Below are 21,872 nucleotides of genomic sequence, written 5' to 3'. Positions count from 1 at the left end.
GATGGATGGATGGTCTATGAAATGATAACAATAGAGGGCATGATAACAGCAGACGACGACATGACACCCCCAGGAGGCAACAACAGAGGGGTAGATGCAGTGTACGGGGTGTCTGTGCCATATAAGCACAAGTCCTGGGTAGCAGCGTGCCCCTACTCCCCGGAACCGACCCGACCCGTACACCTCAGCCTGGGCGCACTACCTTCTCACCAGCCCAGCCTGCATCAGGATTGGGGTGGAGCTGAATCCTACACTCCTTACAGCCCCACAGAGACGGCCTCAAGCTGCTCCACTTTAGAGACGGCCTTAAGCCGCTTCACTTTAGAGACGGCCTCAAGCCACTCCACACCCGAGACAGCTGCCTGCCGCTCCACTAACGAGACGGCCTCAAGGTGCTCCACAAATGAGACGGCCTCCAGCCACTCCACAAACGAGTCGGCCTCAAGCCGTTTCACTAACGAGATGGCCTCAAGCAGCTCCTCCACTAACAAGACGGCCTCAAGCCGCTCAACTATTGAGATGGCCTCAAGCCGCTCCACAAGGATTACCTGCAGAGTCGGTAGTTGTCCGGAGGACAAAACACAGCCAACGGCTTCCAGCTGTGCCCACAGACAAGAGACGGCCTCTAGCTGCTCTACGCCCGCACATCGTCCTCCTGTATCCACCTGCCATAGTACCAGCCTCCAGCCAGGGAGTCCATTACTGACAGCCTGGTGGCAGGGCCTTATAGTGTCACTGGGGCTATTCTCCCTGCAGCCGGGCCCTGAGGAGGACCTGCCCCTGACGGACCTCTCCCCAGAATGACACCGCAGCCCCCTCCTGACAGCGAAGCATCCCGGAGTGGACCGCAGCCCCTGGGTCTCCGAAAGTGCCCTCAGCTCCCTGGGGAAAGAACCACCTAACTCCCAGTCGAGGCGACGTGGATCCTCTACCCAGCGGCTCAGAAGGCATCTAGAGGAATTGTTTGGCCCCTTCCACACAAGCCAGACCTCTGTCCCCAGCCCCCAGCACCTGGGGCCTTTCATCACGCCCACGGGGGACGACCTCAACCTCCCTGGACTGTAAAGTGATTCAGGTTAGTAACAGTACGAGAATACATAGTGAAAGTGCCAACAGTGAAACCATTAAGTGACCGTGACCAGACAGTGACTTGAAGTGCAGTGTGATAGAAGTAAGGCTCCCGTACCCGAAGTAGTGATATTAAGATTCAACAACCCCCACCTCTTTTTTTTTTTGCACTTGTACCAACCTAGATTCTCACCTCCCGCCCGCTCTGTGTGCTCCCTGCAACAAAGTCAAGTCAGTGTCCCCCCCCAGTGATCATCACGAGGTTGGACTTACGGACTCTCAGGCAACCCATAGCCAGTGTTCCTGAACTGTACCACCCTATACTGTGAACTGTATCACCCCGTACTGTGAACTATACTATGGACTGTTTGGACTGTACCACTCTGCACTGTGAACTGTACTGTGAATTGTACTCCCCTGAATCGCAAACTGTGTCAAGTATCCTGCCAGATACGCTCACTCCCATTCAGCAGCCCCAGAATTGATGAGTCAATAATATTGTGAGAAATCCTATTGCTCTTGTAAACCCTTAGTGAATATACGTGTATAGTGTTGCCTTGAGTTTTTATGCCCTGTTCCCCCTGTATCTGTTGTATCGCCCAGGTCTTGAAAAGAACCCAATACTAGACCAGGCGTTCTTACGATGGGAAGCCGCCCTAAAAACACCTAGCACAACAGCTTACGTAAATGCATTATTGCGTGATAAAATGTGTGTTCTCTCCTAGGCACACCAGAATAAGCATACTGCATGAGAAAATGAGTTCTCTCCTAGGCTGTGGAATAGTCTGTGCTGTGATAGTGGTAGAATCGGGGGTATTTAAAGGGTCTGCCCCTCCTAAGTTCTGGGAACAAGAGTGACGGAAAGTCAGTGACGGGCAGGGAGTAGCAAGGGTGTGTAGAACTGGGGTTGCCCACTAACCTGTCTCTCCCTAAAGTCTCCCCATGGAGACTATAGATTCATGGAATTTCACATGGATATGTGTCTTATAGTGAACTGGTCCCTTTTGATAGGCAGAATGCTGTCTTATTTGATTTCTTTCGAAAATAATATAGTAAAAATTTTTCCAGAGATTTCAATAAGGCCTATGCAAGGAATCTGAAGGGCCCAGGTTATGTGTCCTCTATGCGTTTTCCTTAGGGCCTGGGCACATTTGACCCCAAACATGTGGTCATCAAGAGGAAACGAGGCTCAGGGTTCCGTTCAATGTTCAGACTCAAATATTGAAGCAGCTCTAAACCAATCCTTTGTTTCATCTAGTCGATCACATGTTTGAGTCATGGGTGACTGGGCCCTTATGTCCACCTTTAAAAGAAAAGATGGGGAGAGGGGGGGCTAAGGACCATGGTCCACTGTGCAGTTAAAATATATAGTGTCATGGCCCACTGCTCAGCTTATGTAAGCAACAGAGAAACAGAAACAGCAAGCTAAGAACAGTGTTCTAACAAATATTTCAATTCAATTACGTTACTATGGTGGATGCAACAAGTGCAGGTGTTTCAATGTGGTGGCCAAAGTCACACGCTTGCTACGGAGATAGCCCCTCCATATTACTGCAGACCTTTTCCAGTGACGTCTCAGAAATCACGTGGTTCTGTTTACGACTTCATTTTGGACAACAAACTCCTCGAAGTAATGGCTGTCCAGACAGGGCTGTCAGAGACTGAACTGTTAGATATATGCAGAAATCTGGATCAATGCCACCAAGCATGGAAAAGATCTATAGACCCTATAGGGCCTCTACTTTTCCACATGACGTCATAGGTCATGTGACTTTTGTTTACGAAGCCATACTGGACAGCAAACTGTCGGACGTCTAGAGAGAGAATTGCAGATTCCGCATTGGTATTCCGCTGTTGTGCCTTTGACTGTAAGACATGGCAAGGTGGAAGTAGAGTAAACTTCTGCCGGTTTCCAGTCAATGAGGAAAGGCAACAGATGATGGCTGCCGTGAAGATGGAGAATTGGCAGGCAATGGCCTACACCCGTCTCTGTAGCAGGCATTTCATATCAGGTGAGCCATCCCCCACCTCCATCCCCCCACTACCACCCAACCATCTCACACACACCCCACCCCACCCACAAACCCCCACCACCCTCCCACTGCCACCCCAACTCCCTGACCGCCACCCCGACCCCCCGCTGCCACCCCCACCCCACCAGTCCCCCACCACCCCTCACTCCCACCCCCAACAACCCCCAACCCCTCACTTTTGAACCCCCACCCCCCACACCCCAACTCCCCTCCACAAGCCCCCTAGCCCCCCAAAATACCCCCCACCACCCAACCCCCTTCCCCTCCAACCAAACCCCATCCCACCCCTTACCACCCATCCCCATCCGTCCCCCACACCCCCATCCCACAAACCAACCCTAATCCCACCCCCCACAGCATTTCAAACCCCCCACTCCCTCCACCTCCTTCCCCCACTCCCACGCCCCCATCCTCCATTCATTCATCAGCTACTCGATTCCCAGTCAGTGTACACAATCCCTCCCCCCTTGGCCCCACGTCAATAATTTACTAATTACCATGACAGTTTACATGTACCGTATGTCAGTTCCAGCTAGATATATTACACACATTTACCTTGAGAGATGCCCTGGTGAACTTTCACGGGGTGTTTTCACCAAATAGTGATAAAGATCACCATATCTGAGATCTGGTTTTGGTCTCCCGTACTTGAAATGTGTGAATTTCTTCTTAGATATGGTGTAAGCGTCCAGCCTCAAACACTTTATCTTGTTCCTGTATAGATCTTTGGTGGCGTTGATCCAGATTTCTGCATAAATTAGACAGTTCAATCTCCGACAGCCCTGTCTGGACAGCCATTACTGCTAGGAGTTTGCAGTCCAATATTGAGTTGTAAACAAAACCAGGACCAAAACCACGTGATTTCTGTGACGTCACTGGAAAAGGTTGTAACCATCCACTAACTGTAAATAACTGTATTTGGTCAAGATGTGTGGCAACACTCACTATCATCTTTTGTTGTATAAGTACTCTTTATACCTTTACAACATTAAATATTTCAATCAACCGTTGCTTTATATTGATTTTTTTCTTCCTTGTTGCAGTGCCTGTCGTGCGTTTATTTACCACCCCAAAACAGGAAGAACCTATTCGGTAAGTTGCTTCTGTTGCTTGAAGTAAAGCGTATGTTTACCACAATTTTTGGACTGAATTTCAGATTATCAGGTTTGTATGGATTGAAGCTGTATGGTTTGCAATTAGAAGTGCCGATTCGGTAACGCGTGCCGATTACTGTAAATAACTGCCGAATCGGTATTTAGTCGTCGTACTCCGTGAACTTGAGTGATTCCTGGACGGTGCCCAAAATCTTCCAACTGGAGACTTTCTGGGGACTGTCAGCATTATTTCCTCCATCAGTCACCTTCGTGCTATTTGTGAATCGGTTATTTAATCAGTTTCATGTATTATGATTAGAGTTTCGTGAAGTTCTTTTTCCAGTGTTGTGGGTGTTCCGGCGTATTTTTCTGTGCAATTTTGGTGGGATTCAGCAATTCAATATTTGTTTTATCTAGCTGTGATAATCCAGTCAGGACAGAAGCAGTCAACGTACAGACTACATCACTTATATGTACTGGCTTTGGTGTGTTTCTGTTGATGATACTTGCAAGGTTTTAATGTGGTAAATGAGATTTTCCCAAAGGCATGGATTTTTTTTTTTTTTTTTTTTTTTTAATTCTTTACCAAACGGGTAAATGAGCATTTCACAGTTTATGTGTTGTTATTCCTGGATTACCACAGCTACTGGGGAGTTTTATAAGTTTACCTCTGAAAGCTGTAAATGAGGATTTAGAATGCATAAATATTCCACCGACGTCTGCCAGTAGCCGGCAATACTGTATTTAACGTTCCTAATGCGCATTTTTAAATTTGAAAGCTGGCTGTCAAATGCAAGTGAGGTTAGGTTGGATTAGGTTTAGTTTGGTTAGGTTAGGTTTGGTTGAATCATTGAATTTCCCATAGCTTTAACATGGAATACACTGAAGTGCCCAGTTGGACCAATGGTTGGTAAACAACACAGCCAGTCGGAGAGATCATTGGTAAACATTGTCGCGGGCAATCTGGCCACTTCCTTAAATACCCCAAAATTAGTATATTTTGTCTTTTTCTAATCACTTTTTACAGTCATAATGAAACAGTTAACTGTGTTTCTTATGTACTAGAATTACTTACTGTGAGATCATGAGTTCGTTATAGGTGGGATTGCCGCGCCCATTTGGTACAGTAAAGAATTATTATTAATATATTTTTTCTCATGTTCATCATTCAGGACAAAGTCAAAGGGAGCTCGCATTTGATTTGAATGTTTATTTTTGTAAATGTATTTAGAGTACAGTACTTATACAAGAAAAGAAGGTGATGGGTCTTGCCATATACCTTCTTCAGCAATTATAGTTGTATACAGTTAGTGGTTAGAAAATCATGGGTATAGTCACATGCCCTCTAGTAAATATTAGCTACGGTATACTATTTGTTATAAAATGTAACGGAATGTTTAATTTACAAATGTTGACAATTTTAGTGCAAGGATTCAGTTTAATAATCAGGTAATTCATTTATGACACTCAGATGCTGTGTAAATGACATATGCGATACAAAGTGCAATAAGGTTAGGTTATTTACACCAGTGGTGTTGTTCTCTGGTATCAACAGGTTGATTTGGCTCCAAAACTTTTTAATCTCCAAATCGTAATGGCCAGGTTTGGTTACATAAGGTTAGGTTGGCTTAATTTAGGTTTTAAGTTAGGTTTGGTTAGGTTGTTAGGTTAGATTAGGTTATGTTAACTGGGATGAAATGACCGGCATTTCATTGAATCGACCCAAGAGCCATCAGTGGCAGTCACACATTTTGCGTTTCTTTGAAAAATTGGTGAGGTTTTCAGGTGTCAGCCCTTTCCTCTCCTTCCTACCTATTCTGTCTTTCATTACTTCATTCTTATCTCATCCTTCTGCCTACTGATGGCTTTGCACTCTCTATTCTGTCTTTCTTTCCTTCATTCTTTCCTCCTCCTCCTGTCTATGGATGACTCTACACTGAGTGACAAGCCAAATGGTTTCCTGTACACCAAGAAGCCATTTACTATGCTGGTTGGTAACCATATAACCAAGTTATGGTGCCTGGTGGTTTATTGGGTAATTACAGCGCTCCAATCGAATTTAGCCGGTGAAGGTTTATATCCAAGGGGTGGTTGGGGTTTATTGCTCACGTAATGCAAATCAGGGATGAGTGAGGCTGGTCACTCTCATCTTAAATGTCAGGACCAACTTGCCTAGCCGCGAGCTCCTACACTTCTCATGGGGCAATGTAGGATAGGGTGATGGATGGATGGATTATCATTAGTACTGTACCGTGTCTTCTAAATCATGCATTTTAACAACTTTTTAAATGCATCACCATGATCATTAAGTTATAGTTTATTGATAAAAAAAGTACAGTTGTAAATTTTATGCTTGAGCACTCCAACACCCTCACCATTATTCCAAATAGATACAACTTAGATTCAGTATTAGTAATAACATAACCCACATGAGCTCTTATTAAGATGAGCAGGCTAGGTGAGTAACAAAAATGCTTTCTATTGTTAGGTAATGAAAGTGAAATGTTCATAGTGGCAATCTTTTATTCATTTATTTTTTTTCAGCAGGAAGGTTTGGTTAGGTACTTCCAGCTGCCATGGCAGATAATTTTTATAAAAGATTTGTGGGCTGTGCTGTACTATCATTTTCCAAGCATAAAGCCACAAATTTTCTGTAGACTGAAGTGTTGAGTGGGGATAAGGTTATCGTGCTAAAATACAGTAGTGGCATCATTAAATTCAGAAAGAGTTGTTCTAAATTAGAACTGGGCAGCCATCCCATAAAAGAGGGTATGGTATCAGAATAGAGTTGTGATCTAGAGTAGGTCTATGTAGTTCTGTAATTGCATGGATCAACATTTTAGTGTACCTGATTGTGTGGTAGCTGTGATATGTAATTAGAAATACCTTTTTTCCACATTTTCTCTAAAATCACTCTGTTTTACAATGTAGCTACTGGTCAAGGTATTCACCATTGAATGTGTAGGACAAATGCATATGGAGGATCCTAATGTTAAAGTATGGTATTGGTATGATACAGTGTTTGATTTTTAGTCAGCAAATGAAAATGGATAATGGTTTTGCTCTTACTTGGTATGCAGTTTCTAAATGCATCTTCTTAACCATGTGTCATGTGTGCTCTTTTTGTCTCCAGCTTGGATGCAATATTTAAGTGTTCCCATTAAGAAAATATTTGGAGACAAAAATCCTTAATGATTGATACTTTCAGTTTTCTCACCATGGCATGCATTGCCTATACTATCTGCCACTGTATTATAGTTCCCTGTGTTGTGGTTTGCTGATTAGCTCCTTCTTGTTTCAATGCATTTACTGATTAGCAACTTCTTGTTCAAATGCATTATCAGTCCTTTGTTTTTTTCTAGATGTTGGGGCAAGGAGTGTGGAGATGGTAAGTCGTCTGGATCAGATTTACCGAAGTATCCTCCTGACAAAGTTCTTCGTGCGAGGATGGGGCAAGCCAGAGAACCTGCGTCGCATCTTTGCCTTCCGCAAGATCCTGTCCAATCGCGAAACATGCCAGCATCTAGTCAGCAAGGACCATCCAGTCACCATCACAAAGGTTTACTATAATGTGGGCTTAGTTTGGAACAGACATTGCACAACTAAGAGGAGATTGAAAGAATTTTTGTATTTATTAAATAGCTGAATTATCGGCATTATGCCTCAAATACAGGTACACCACTGATTTTCCTGTACCCGTGGCTCCTGGTGATCACACGTCACATAGACTGTTTCAGTGATAATTGAACAAAGACTAACATTGGTCATGTGTAATAATTCAACAATGCACCTCTAACCCAATAATTATACACCTCCCGCCTCTCTAAAGCACCATGAAGCCTGATTCATTATCATGCTACCAGACAAGTCCACTCCTGTCACTCCAGTGCTGTTGAAACTCTTCCATCATCACTCAATCATGCTCAAAACTCTTACCATCTTTCATAGTTCTCCAAATATTCATTTAGTTCTTTGAATCATTGTCTGCATAGAATTTCAGTATTTTTACAAAGTGTTTGTAGATATGGGGTTTTATAATTGTGAATCTTATTGTGTATAACTTTGAATTAACATAATCTGAAGTGTTTTATTTTAATAATCGATTGTTATTTTACTGTTTTGTGTGATTTCTGTATCAGTGTCTCCTGTTGAAACAAATATTTGCTTTACTAGCACATTTTCCTTTGTCCTTCCATGGTCGTGTGATTATTACCAAATGTACCATTATTACTGAACATTGTTTTTGTGCAATACTGTTTAGGTGTAATTTTTATGTAGCTAATGCACATTTTAGTCTCCACATTGTGAGGTTGGTTGTAATCGATGGGGGGGGGGGTCTTGGGGTGTGAAACCCCTAGTTAGGTTTCAGTAGGATTAAGACATTTGCTGATAGTGGGAGGTTAAACTGTGCCAGGTGGTGTACAGTAAGGAAATGTACCTGTAGTACTTTACATTGGATTCTCAATTATCCATCATAATTCAGCCAGAGCCATGTTGGATAATGCATTTTTTCAGATAATGCAGTACAACCCCCACCAGCCCCTCTATGAGAGGCATAACTGCAATGAAGACCCTGTAATGTACTGTATAACTTTTTGAACATGAAAAAAAAAAAAAAAGTTTTTCTGATAAACAGATGGTAGGTGGGGGCGCTCACCATCCACTCACTCAATATAGAGCCGCTGTCGGGTGTCTGCCCTTTCCTCTCCTCCATCCTTCTTTCCTTCCATCCTCTTCTGTTTTTCTTTCCTTCATTCTTTCCTTGTCCTTCTGCTTACAGGTGACTTTACACTCCATCTTCTGTCTTTCTTTCCTTCATTCTTTCCTCTTCCTTGTGCCTGTGGGTGACTCTACACTGAGTGACAAGCCAAATGGTTTCCTGTACACCAGGAAACCATTTATTATGCTGGGTAGTAACTATATAACCAAATTTTGGTGCCTGGTGGTTTAGTGGGTAATTATTGCGCTCCAATCATATTGAGCCGGTGAAGGTTTATATCCAAGGGGTGGTTGGTGTTGATTGCTTATGTAATGCCACTCAGGGATGAGTGAGGCTGGTCACTCTCATCTTAAATGTCGGGACCAACTGCCTAGCCCCGGGCTCCTACGCTCCTCATGGGGCAATGTTGGACTGGATGATGGATGGATGGATGGAGTACAATAGAGTATATTACAGTAAAATGTACGGCTTCTATACACTGTATTCATCATACTTTACACTGTAAAAGATTTGGTTGATATTCATGTGTGGTTAGGGGCATGCTGTTGGTTAATGCTGTAAAAAACAAAGACTGTACTGTAATGCATTACTTCAGCCAGATTTTTGCTTGTTGAATATTGGTGTTTCGTATCATTTATCAAGGGTCCAGCATGCTTGTATGCATCAACCTTGGTCACTTAGTGATGGCTCTCCATGCGGCTCAATCTTTGGCAGCCTCCCTATTCAGTCCCATATCCCTGAAGTTAGACTTTGTGACTTCTACCCAGCTGTTTCTTTGGTTTGCATCTTGCAGCCGTACCCCTGACATTAACTCTTCACCATTTGCACCCAGTTGTCATCCTCCATCCTTTCAGCATGCCCAAACCATCTTAATCAACCCCTTCTCATCACAACACCAATACATTCAAGTCCCATCTCTCCCATCTCTTTAATGGTCCCATCTCTTTAATTGTAACCCCACCCCCCAAGGCCTCATTTGTTGGTTAACTTTGTACCAGATAGGCCTAATCAGAAGTTTCCTGTAATACCTGAAAACAGTAATGGTATGCAGATGGGCTCTATAGTAGTCTGTAGTAGTAACAAGTATAAAAAACATTAACCACCGTTTTCTCAGTCACCTCGGCCTGCACACCTGAGGTCGTCTGCTAGCTCCCGAGAACGATTTGGTTTTCTTAGTGACGTTTCCGAGGCCTGCAACACGGTCATTATTGGAACAGTCAGGTGGAAGCACCCGACTGTTAATCGAGCAGGGTACACCGTCCGAGCTCGGCAGGCTGCTGTAAAATTTATGTTTATTTTTAAAAATAATATATGAAAATACGTCTGGTATGTACTGGGTAAAGTCAGTACATAGTATTTCGATGTTTTGGTGCAGAGTATTGTTAAAAATTTGTACTCTCAAATGTTTTACAAGACTATGGTGCAGCCACAATAATACTAGCTATCGTCAACAAACCAGCTCCATTGTCTGCCTTGGCTGTAAGTCACCATTGCAGGCGGTTGGAAAAAGTAATTTGTACCAATTGTACATTCAGATATATGCTTAAAACAATACCAAATCATGTTTCCTGCCTTAATTAAGATGCCTTAAACCATTGGTAATGGTAAATGTTCTGGGTGAGTGACCTTGACTCCTCTTGCTGACCAATCATTCAAAACACACTTTTAAAATTATTTTGGCCACGCAAAACACTACCCAAAATATAATATACCTATATTTATGCAAAATTAAATATGATTGGTCCCTATTTGGTAGTAAAGTACTGCTTACTACCACAGGCAGGCCTGGTCAGTATTGCCAGCTCAGTGCTGGTCACTCAGGCGCTAGGTTCCAAGGCTCGGGCGCTCGCACCCGAGAAATTCATTGACTGAGAAAACCAATCTCAGTTATCGGGTGCTGGCGTCCGAGGCTCGGGAGCGGGTGCCCGATTTGGGTGCTTAGGCGACTGAGAAAACGGCTGTAAATGTATGAAGATGATGGGATGGCACTGCACCCAAATTCCACTGAAAAATGATCAGTAAAATGACAAGTAATCCCATCGTTACATTTTTTTTTTTTTTTCTATGGTGTATTTTTGTGTATTGCATGGTTTGTTAATAGTTATACCATTATCATGATGCTGTTTGGATGCACTTATGGTACACCATAATGGCACTTTCGAGGAGGAAATAAAAAGATGTAGGGATGGGATTATATACTTGTCATTTTACTGCGTTAACCTTGTTCTGATGGTTTTTGATATAGTGCCATCCGTACATCTTCATACATTTTATGTTTTTTATACAGCACTGTACAGTATTTGTTTTACTGATTTTTAAAAGACTCTGTGTAAGAAAGCTCTTGTGGATTTTGTAAGTTATTCAGCTTAAGAGTGTCTTAGTAGTAGGTAAGGGATTAATGAAGTCTGTGACTAACTCACTTAACTTTGAAAAGTCTCCCAAGCTGAATTTAATTTCTGGAGAAAGTAATTGAAAAGGAGCACTGAGAGAGTGCATCACCCATGCCTTGCAGTTGGTCTATGACCAAACTTTTCATCTTGACTTTTGACTGATTGTTCTCAAAGTTGAAATACTGTACTTCATCCTTGAATGACCATGAACCCCTCCACCAAGTTTGGTTCAGATTTGATAAAAAAATCTTGAAGATGACTTCATCCTGTGAACTTGACCTATGTCCTATTGATCTCAAAGTTGGACAATTTAATCAATGTCTGATTCCAAATTGGTCCACCAAGTTTAATCCAAATTGAACAGCAACCTTTCGAGTTAAAGGTTTGAAAGTTTTATGCTGTCCAGTGACCTTAAATTTTGACTGATTGTGCTCAGAATTTAAACACTACAGTATTTACCCTGCTTAATCCCGACTTGTTGCCTTTGACCATTTTCAGGCAATATCTACCATGTTTCTGACCCATTGGAGAATGAAACTCCTATGTGAAATAAACCAAAGTAATGGATGTAGCCATTTTGGAGCTAGTGGGGTCTAAGAAGAATATGAAGAAATCATTGATTTTTGTCTTGTTTTTTTAGAAAGTTAGTGTTACGTTTTCGCTCCATTGAGGGATGTTTAGGTCATGAAGATTAAGGTTAGATTCTTTAAAACATTTGATACGTACTGTACAGTACATCTGTGTTCTGGAGTTACTGAAGATTATACTTGTTAAAGCTTATGGGCATATTGGCATCATCCCTGCATAGCATGTCTACCAACACTTTGATAGTAACAGCAAACCTGGGCTCATCGGAATGTGAACCTGGTAGGCTACAGGGGAGAGGTGCCCTTCTTATGCAGTCATTCATCCTTACTGCAGTACTTAAATAAATACCCATTGCTTGTTGATTGATTAATCTGAAGTATCAAAAGCCTTGATAATTGCACTACCAGTAATTATAAGTGAGTCCAGTTGTCAGTACTGTACTGTAAAGTATTGTAAACAATGTGCACTCCAGTCGGACTGAGCTTGTGTAGGTTTATATCCAAGGCATGGTTTGGGTTTATTGCTCACTTAATGCCACTCAGGGATGAGTGAGGCTGGTCACTCCCATCATAAACGTCTGGGCCAACTTGCCTAGCCCTGGGCTCCAGCGCTTCTCATGGGGCAACGTAGGATTGGATGATGGTTGGTGAAGAATAAAGTAATAGTCAGTCCCTTGTTACCCTATTTATCATAGTAGGACCTGAGGCTAGGTTATCGTAGTATTGCAGTGTCTTTTTCTCTCTCTCTCTCTCTCTCTCTCCGTAATGATTAGTTTGTGTGTGGTGAAATTTTAAAGATGAGGATTGTGAAGAAGTCTATGGTTAGTTTTTCAGTTGCACATGTGTGAGTAGATTGCAGTAAAATGTGGTACCTGGTAACTTTGAAGTCCTATACTGGGGGGGCAAGGTTTACAATGGAAGAGTTAAGAAGTAGAATGGGATTGGAGTGTATTGATGTTGTGATGAGGAGAGTTAGATTGAGATGGCTTGGGTGTGTGGAGAGGATGGGGGATGATAATTGGGTGCAGAAAGTGAGAAGTGTTGATGTTGGGGATAGGGTAGCGAGAGGCAGATAAAAAAGACCTGAGATGAGGTCATTGAGTGTGACATCAGGGATAAGTGACTAAATAGAGAAGCTGTCAGAGATCGAGCAGCATGGAGAGCCACTATTAGGTGACCAATGCCGATGCATGCAAGCACACTGGAGCCTTTAGAAACAAAATGAAACGATACTGTATAAAAACTAGTGGTAGATTTGGGTGCTTTCCTTCTCAGTCACACACACACACTTGGTTTGAAAAATTCTTTTAGTTTTTGGTTTTGACAACCTACCATTTGTAGTGGTAGAATTGTGTGTGGGCTCCATCCATCCATCATCCAATCCTATGTTTCCCCATGAGGAGCATAGGAGTCTGGGGCTAGGCAAGTTGGTCCTGACATTTAAGATGAAAGTGACCAGCCTCACTCATCCTTGAGTGGCATTACATGAGCAATAAACCCTAACCACTCTTTGGATAAAAACCTATGCAGGCTCAATCTGACTGGAGCACCTCAATTGCCCACTCAACTACCAGGCGCCGATTGCCTGCTTAACCACCAGGTGCTATAATTTGGTTATACGGTTACCACCCAGCATGGTAAATGGTTTCTTAATGTACAGGAAACCATTTGGCTTGTCACTTAGTGTAGAGTCACCCATAGGTAGAAAGAAGAGGAAAGAGTGAAGGAAAGAAAGACAGAGGAGGAAGCGCAAAGTCGCCCTTCTGTCTTTGTTTCCTTTACTCTTTCTTCTTTCTGCCTGTGGGTGACAAGCCAAATGGTTTCCTGTATACCAGGAAACCATGTACCACACTGCGTGGTAACCATATAACCAAATTATGGTGCCTGGTGGTTGAGTGAGCAATTAAGGTGTTGTGTACGCTCCATCTTTAAAATTAAGATGGACTGAATATAGTTTTGGTTTAGTCCAACTTATGTGTGATACCTGTATGTGATTCATAATACTGTACATGTATAAGCACTGCAACATACAGCATTGAACTTTAGTATGTGATGCTGAAGGATGAAGTGAGAATAGGCCTATGCATTTGTCCACAAGAGGGTTACAGCAATAGTATAAAAATAATAGTACATTACTCCGTTCATTAAATACTGTACCTCGAAATTTAGTACAGTACTCCATACATTAAATATTGTACCTCGGCATTTAGTACAGTACTCCATACATTAAATACTGTACCTAGGCATTTAGGATTCTTACCTAACAGCAATTTGCTGGGGTATAGCATTTTTTTTTCTTGCATTTTGTCAGTGAAAGATTATCCCTTTATATTAAGCTAATGGTCCCACTCCATATTGAGGAGGAATAATAGTTATGGAATTTATTTTGCATGATAAGGCATATAACTTGTATATTTAGTTTGTATTTTTTTATTGAAGGTTTGTGTAAAGCATATCTATAAAAGAAAAAGAAAATGGGTAGGACTAAGGTAGTTCTAGCCTTGATGCAGTGGTTCTCACTCTCATACTCTTTCTTTGTTTCTAGATAACATCTTACCTCGTTATAAGGTGGAAAAACAAGGTAGGGATGATGATGATGATGATGATGATTCCTTCAGGAAGTGGATGGAGGTGACCATCTAGTGTGGCAGGGGGAGTTTGTGTCACCATTTGTGGACCATTTGCCGGGTCTCCTGCCACGAGAAAGCCAAGTGGCACAGTTTCAGATGCTTTTACCCAAGTCCTGGCACTCTCCACTCAAACCCACCTGTCTTCATCTGGCTGGCACTGGTGACCATGTGAGTCCTTCGGGCAAATAGCTGTTACAGCCAGTCTTTTTATATCATATATATTGGAAGTGTTGAGTTGAGGACTAGGCTTTTGTAATCAAGATTATTGAAGCAGTAGGAGACCACCTCATGTCCTAGGGAGCTTTAGATGACAGAAAAATTTCTGGCCACCTTTGAGATTTTAACCATGGGGAGTAAGTTCATTCCCTCATCTGAAACCATGCACAAAGGTGTCAAAGAAACCATTCAGTCTTCTATAACAATACATTTAGGTTAATCCTTCAGTACTGTGATATTTTTCTAACTTACTATCTTCCTTCTCAGGGTTTCTGGCGGCGGAAGATGCTGATGGCGAAGCCTTTGTTGGATGAAGGAAGAATTGCATCCATCTTGTTGGAAAATCCATTTTATGGCTGCCGCAAGCCCAAGGACCAAGTGTAAGTACGGTATAGCAATTAGATGTGTTTGTGTACAGTAATCTCTTGATTTTCCAGACGGCCATTACCTAGACAATCCATTACCTGGACGCTGTGATCTGGCTTGTCAAAACCATTATACGCACATTTTTTCTTAATATCCAGACAAAATGCATGCATCCAAGTAGATATTATGGTCACACGAACAATTTGTGCCTGCCAGGGGTGGAATATCCCAGTGGCGTTGCCCTGTCTGGCTGGGTAGTTCACCCAATGTCCATTAGAGACCTTCTCGTTCTCGGTCGTTCCCAGTTCCTGTTCGACAAGAGTGTAGTAAACAGCTCCTCTCAGACAGATGTTATGGCGGTGCACATGGTGTTTTTTGTGGTTGTTCCTAACCTGCCAGGGGTGGAATATCCCAGTGGCGTTGCCTTGTATGGCTGGGTAGTTCACCCAGTGTCCATTAGAGACCTCGTTCTCGGTCGTTCCCAGTTCCTGTTCGACAACAGTGTAGTAAACAGCTCCTCTCAGACAGATGTTATGGCGGTGCACATGGTGTTTTTTGTGGTTGTTCCTAACCTGCTTCAGGCCTTGCTATTCCTTGCATGTCTCTTTGTTGGGTTTGTTATGATGGCCCTTGCACCAGGGAAAAGGAAGAAGGTATTGCTGCCTCTTTAGAAGAGGGAGATCATGGGTAAGATTGATGCGGAATGATCTAATTGTGAGTGTTGACACTGATTTTAGTTTACTGTGCTGTACGATGATTTTATTCTATTTTACCATGATTTTAGTCCATTTTACTATTATATTTTGTGTTCTCACAGCATATTTCTTGTGTAGCCAGTTTTTTCATGTTTTCATGTCACTGGAGGGTATGATGGCCCTGCAGTGGTGATTGCTTGTCTGTGGTTGATGGGTCTGCTTGACCATGGTAATTGCTTGTCTGTGGTTGATAGTTCTGCGTGACCATGGTAATTGCTTGGCTGTGGTTTATAGATGTGCATGACCAGATAGTGTTAAACAACAGGAACAAGTGTTGTACATTGTACTTTAGTGGCCTTTTACACTGGCATTCAAAGTTAGGTTATGTATGAATAGGACCCAGGAGAGAAGTCCATTATCCGGATGGAACCATTACTTTGGTTCTGTTGTGTCAGTTTTCGAGGGATTACTGTATACTGCTTGTCCATTTTCACTGTATGTGTGTATGCTGTGTGTGGCTGAATATGCTTCTGCTTGTTTGTAGGGCAGCAATTCTTAATAATATCTTTAGTCTGTTTGAGGGTATTAAGCACCTTTACTTTGTTAAAAATATGGTCAGCTTACCTGTAATCCAGCAATTTGGTTAACAACATGCCAAATGTTATGGAAAATCATGTTATGAAAGACACAGAACCTATGGAAAAAATGGAATTTGGTTGGCACCTTCTCTCGTCTCACCCCTGCTGGCCCGATGTCATTGAAGACACTGAACCTTTGGAAAAAATGGAATTTGATTGGCATCTTCTCTGGGCTTACCCCTGTTGGCTTCCCCTAAACCTACCCTAATCATCCCCAGATTGACATAAAAGTACCAATCATTCATAAATACAGTATATAAGCCAATGACATCTTGGTAAATACATGTATAATCACACTTTTTATACTTAAAAGGAACTGTGATGGTAGATGGACTTGGTGTGGAGGAGGAGGAAGAAGTAAGAGAGGAAGGAGGAAGAGGTGAATGGTTGACCTCTGAGTGATGACATGCTGCATATTATGGGAAGAAGGGGCATGCAATGCCCGGGAATGCCACACAGTATTCGGCCATGTTTGGACTCGCATTACGTGTTAGGTGCATTTTGAAAAGATGAGAGCCTGACCAGCAGCCATTATGAAAAAACTTGTTATACGCAGGCTGGATGTACAGTGAAATGTGCACAGCACTTGTTCATTTGACTTTAGGATGTACTGTACGTGGTCAGCTGTTCAGTTTGTGACATTGTTACACTGTACATGTTTTTCAGAGTACATAAAGATCCCCATGTCTGTCGGCTTGAGACTTTCACCCTTGGCTGTTATACATTTTGCAAGTATTGGTTTAGGAGATGAAAAAGAAAAAAAAATTCTGCCCCAAATTGGAGGACTGTGATATGACTACTTATAATAGAAATATTCATTGATAGAAAATTAGCTGGGGAGTCTCATGTAACCAAGTTTGGGAGCTAGCCATGCATACAGTGTACCATGAGCCCATGGCTATCTCCCATCCCAGAATGTGCCTTGGGTCAGTGACTCATTTTTGTTTTTGTTTTTGAAGGCTCCAACATGCTTGCATGCATCAGCCTTGGCCACCTAATGGCAGCTCTCTATGCTGCTTGATCTCTGGCAGCTTTCTCACTTCGGCCCTTAACCCTGAGGTCACACTCAGTGACCTCGTCCCAGGTCTTTTTCGGTCTGCCTCTCACTACCCCACCCCCAACATTAACACTTCTCACATTCTGCATCCAGTTATCATTCTCCATCCCTTCCACATGCCCAAACCATCTCCATCTACCTCTCCTCATCACAACACCAATACACTCCAGTCCCATCCTACCTTTCAACACTTCCAACGTAAACCTAGCCCCCCCCAGGCCATGCGCTCAAGGACACACTGCACATCCTCCTTTTGAAGCATTCTGCAGTTTCTGTACCTTTTTTTTTTTTTTTTTTTTTCCTGGATATTTAGTAGTTGCAGTCATGACAGGACCTTGCATAGCCTTGCTTCATTTAGCAGTCTGATTTTTTTTTTTTTTTTTTTTTTTTTAAATGCCATGTATTGTAGTCAAGCATTGTTTGCCTATATATTCTCAACTTACTTGCTAGTAGATGCTGGAAGGGGACTGACATCTTCACCCTGCAGTCAATGGGTTCACATTTCAAATGATGTAGAGCTGCAGCTGCTATCTACTAGTGCATACTAGTTACCATACATATAACATCATAATTACATAACAGCTTCTTGTAAACATTTCATATTACTGGTGGAACTATGCACTGGTATTGTATCGGAAGATAATATGAAAAGTGAGTCGAATTTGATGTATGTTTTTAATTCTGCACAGGCGGTCCAGTTTGCACAATGTATCTGACCTGTTTGTGATGGGTGGCTGCTTGGTGCTCGAGTCCCTTGCCATCTTCCATTGGTGTGAACGCATGGGCTTTGGGCCACTTGGCATCACTGGCATCTCTATGGGTGGACATGTGAGTTATTATTTATTAATGTTTAAGAAGTACAGTAGTTACTTAGTTACTCTATTAGTCCCTTCATGTAGAGGGCCTGTTTTTATTTCTGCTCTAATTGCCACCTTCCAGTCAGCTTATTTGCTATAGGGGAGACGTATTAAACTAAAAGGATGAGATGTAGCTTCCATTAAGTCCTCCATTACAAGACATCTCCCTTGAGTTAAATTGTCTTATATTAACATGAATTTAATTGGCATCATATTGAAGGGGTTAATAGTAATTGGAGAAAACTGTAAGATTCAGGGAGGTTGTGAATGGAGCTACTTGTATTTTAGTAATTATTAATGGTGCTTAGGGTTTGGGTTTTTAGGCTGGCATTCAGAAATGAGGACCAGAATACTTTTACGTAAGAGACAACCACTGCTGTCAGTTATTGCTGTAGTTATTGCCCACCTTTTACAAGGCAAGGCGATATAGTTTTTGGTCATTGTGTGTGTATGTATCTCCAAATATCTTGGAAAGTTGTGGACAAATTTTCACCAAACCTTCAGGCAATATCAACCATGTGGATGTGCAGAAACCTATTACTCCTGCTGAGTATTTGATCAAAGAAGACCAAATGTCAGCTGCCATATATTTTTACCTGTGCCTAAGAGGTTATGTTTTACCCTGTGTTGGTTTGTTTGTTTATTTGTCCATCTGTTAGCAGGATTACTCAAAAAGTTATAAATGGATTTTGATGAAGTTTTGTGGAAGGGTGGGCCATGGAGCAAGGAAGAAATGATTAAATTTTGGGCTGGATCCAGATCTGGATCTGGAGTATCCCTCACAATATCTCCAAAAGTTGTCAGTGAATTTCAATGAAATTTTGTGGAAAGGTGGGCCATGGACCAAGAAAGAATTGATCAAATTTTGTGGTGGATCTGGATTCAGATCTGGGATTACCGAAAAAGTTATGAATGGATTTGGGTGAAATTTTTTCGGTTGGGTAATTGTGGCTCTCCAATCGGATTGAGCTGGTGAAGGTTTATATCCAACGGGTGGTTGGGGTTATTGCGCACGTAATGCCACTGAGGGATGAGTGAGTGTTTCAATTATTTTATGATGCAATGAGCAGCTAGAAATAAATTATTGTACTGCTTCTAACTGTGGATGTTCCTTCGTTCCTTTCTTCCTCTTCTGTCTTTCATTTCTTCTTTTTTTCCTCTTCCTTCTGCATATGGGTGACTCTACACTGAGTGACAAGCGAAATGGTTTCCTGTATACCAGGAAACCATTTACCACACTGGGTGATAATGATATAAGCAAACTATGACACCTGGTGGTTTAGTGGATAATTAAGGCGTCCCAGCCAGATTGAGCCTGTGTTGGTTTATAATAAAACCTTCTGCCTTTGGGTGACTGTACACTGAGTGACAAACCAAATGGTTTTCTGTACACTGGAAAACCATTTACTAGGATGGGTGGTAACCATATAACCAAATTATGGCACCTTATTGTTTAGTTGGTAATTAAGGTGCCCCAGTTGGATTGAGCCTGTGCAGGTTTACATCCAAGAGGTGGTTAGGGTTTATTGCTCACGTAATGCCACTCAGGGATGAGTGAGGCTGGTCACCCTCATCTTAAATGTCAGGACCAGCTTGCTTAGCCCCAGTCTCCTGCGCTCCTCATGGGGCAACATAGGATTGGATGATGGGTGGATGGATGGGAATCAGGGAAAGATGAAGATGATGATGATGACGATGATGATGATGACGATGATGATGATGATGATGATGATGATGATGATGGACTCAGCAAATCCAGAGGTAGTTTGAAGCTTAAAAAAAAAAAAAAAAAAAAAATGGGTACTGGAACATATTGTTTCCAAATTTTACTGTGAGAGTCTGGGAGTGATTTTAACTTAAATTGTAGAAAATTCTGATTGCGTTCAATACTAACACCTTTCATTTGAATAATTTCTGTGTTGTCCCAGATAAAAAGTATGGAGCAGAATTTTGATATATATTCTAAAATAAAAATTTGCAATTGGTGATAATGAGACTGTCCCTCCCAGATGGCCTCCCTGGCAGCCACCAATTGGCACAAACCCCTGCCACTGGTGCCATGCTTGTCCTGGAGTACAGCATCAGGAGTGTTCACTCAGGTCAGTCAGTAAGTGTGTATGTTTGCTCAGTTGGTGGTGGAGTGTCGTATCACTGATTCTCACTCCCCTACCTCCTCCCGAACAGATGGACTCCGGTGACAGTAGACCTAGTTTGGAATGGAAGTGAAATGTGGGCAGGTGGTTTGTGGTTTGTGTACTCATGCTTGGAGTAATGTTTGAATGTGTACCAAAAGTGGTGTCATAACTAAGTGTATCTCTGATGTTAGCTGTAACAATAGCTTGGCAGCTGTCAGGATTAAAATTAGTGTGTGAAATTGTAGGTTTATTTTCCTATACTTACAGCTGCAGAAGAAGATACTTGGCTGCCATAGGCTAGGTTTAGATTATGGTATTAATTTATTGAGAAAAATTTTAGTTCATTTAGAGAGCAAGTTTTGATGTATGTACCATAATTACTCCCACCACAAAAAGTATTGCAATACTCCATATTTTTTGTGACAGCTATTATATGACGAAAAGCATGATAAAGTATTACTAACTTCTCAGTAAATATCTGATGGCCCAGGCTTTATTGTGTATGACTTTTTGGCATGGGATTAGACAGACTCTGAAAGTTTTCTACTCTATAGTCTTGCATGCAGAGCTTCTTCATGGTTTATGTTAGGTGGGACATGAGGTGTCCTGAGATTTAAGGTCCTTTTTCACGTATGACCAAGCTTTTTCAGTTGGAATCAGGTCTTAGCTGTTCTTCAGCCATTACTTACTGTATAGTGAATATTGTCCATCCATCCATCATCCAGTTACTGAAAAATATTCGAGCATGTTTTTGGACCAATGACATGGTGCACCATCATTCATAAAGATGTTACCATGAATGTCATAAACTCCATGCAAATGCTTTCAAGCACCTGCAATTACTGATCACTGTTCATTGTAACATTCTGTGGGAGGAAATACAAGCTACTTCTCCCCATAACATCACTAAAAGAACCCCAGGTCATAAAATAGTTTGGGTGTTTCATAGTTTTCATGGTACAGTTTAACCTTACTATAATGGTCTAATTGGGGCCCAAGCCATTATGAAAAAAGCGAAATTCCGATAAAAGCGACATCTGGATTTCGCCCTGCTATCCTGGACTTTTTTTGATATATTGGACATTAGTCATGATAGCACCAAAGGTTTTTGAACTATTTTCACTACCATTGCAGTGCTGTGCAGTATTGTACATTGACTACAATAATCAGATGGTATAATATATTGTAATACTGTACTGTACACTGATTAACATGTCTTTTATGTACCTTATTATGGTGAACATAGCTGAAGTGGTCAGGCAGTCTAGACTGCTTCTGGCTTTATCAGACTTTTTCACGTCTAAAAATTTAGTCCGGTAGCTCCTTGATTCCGATACAAGTGAATTCCGGTCTATTGAAGTCTGTTATATCGAGGTTTTACTGTAT

At 41.9% G+C, this 21,872-nt stretch overlaps 1 protein-coding gene across 1 annotated transcript in view; it reads left to right on the top strand.

Annotated features, from left to right (window-relative positions):
* Positions 1-4,404: 4,404 nt before the first annotated feature.
* Positions 4,405-21,872, top strand: part of LOC145403665 (protein ABHD18) — a 36,928-nt gene continuing 19,460 nt past the window's right edge. The window contains exons 1-6 of the mRNA XM_080275356.1: positions 4,405-4,482; positions 7,558-7,754; positions 14,511-14,690; positions 15,006-15,118; positions 18,184-18,322; positions 20,361-20,450. Coding sequence (XP_080131482.1) covers positions 7,581-7,754; positions 14,511-14,690; positions 15,006-15,118; positions 18,184-18,322; positions 20,361-20,450 — 696 coding nt within the window. The 5' untranslated portion in view covers positions 4,405-4,482; positions 7,558-7,580. The remainder of the gene's footprint in view (positions 4,483-7,557; positions 7,755-14,510; positions 14,691-15,005; positions 15,119-18,183; positions 18,323-20,360; positions 20,451-21,872) is intronic.

The sequence above is a fragment of the Coenobita brevimanus genome, chromosome 61, assembly GCF_032717465.1.
Source record: "Coenobita brevimanus isolate Jiangsu-jjx chromosome 61, ASM3271746v2, whole genome shotgun sequence".
Taxonomy (NCBI): domain Eukaryota; kingdom Metazoa; phylum Arthropoda; class Malacostraca; order Decapoda; family Coenobitidae; genus Coenobita; species Coenobita brevimanus.
This window is presented reverse-complemented; position numbering and strand designations above follow the sequence as displayed.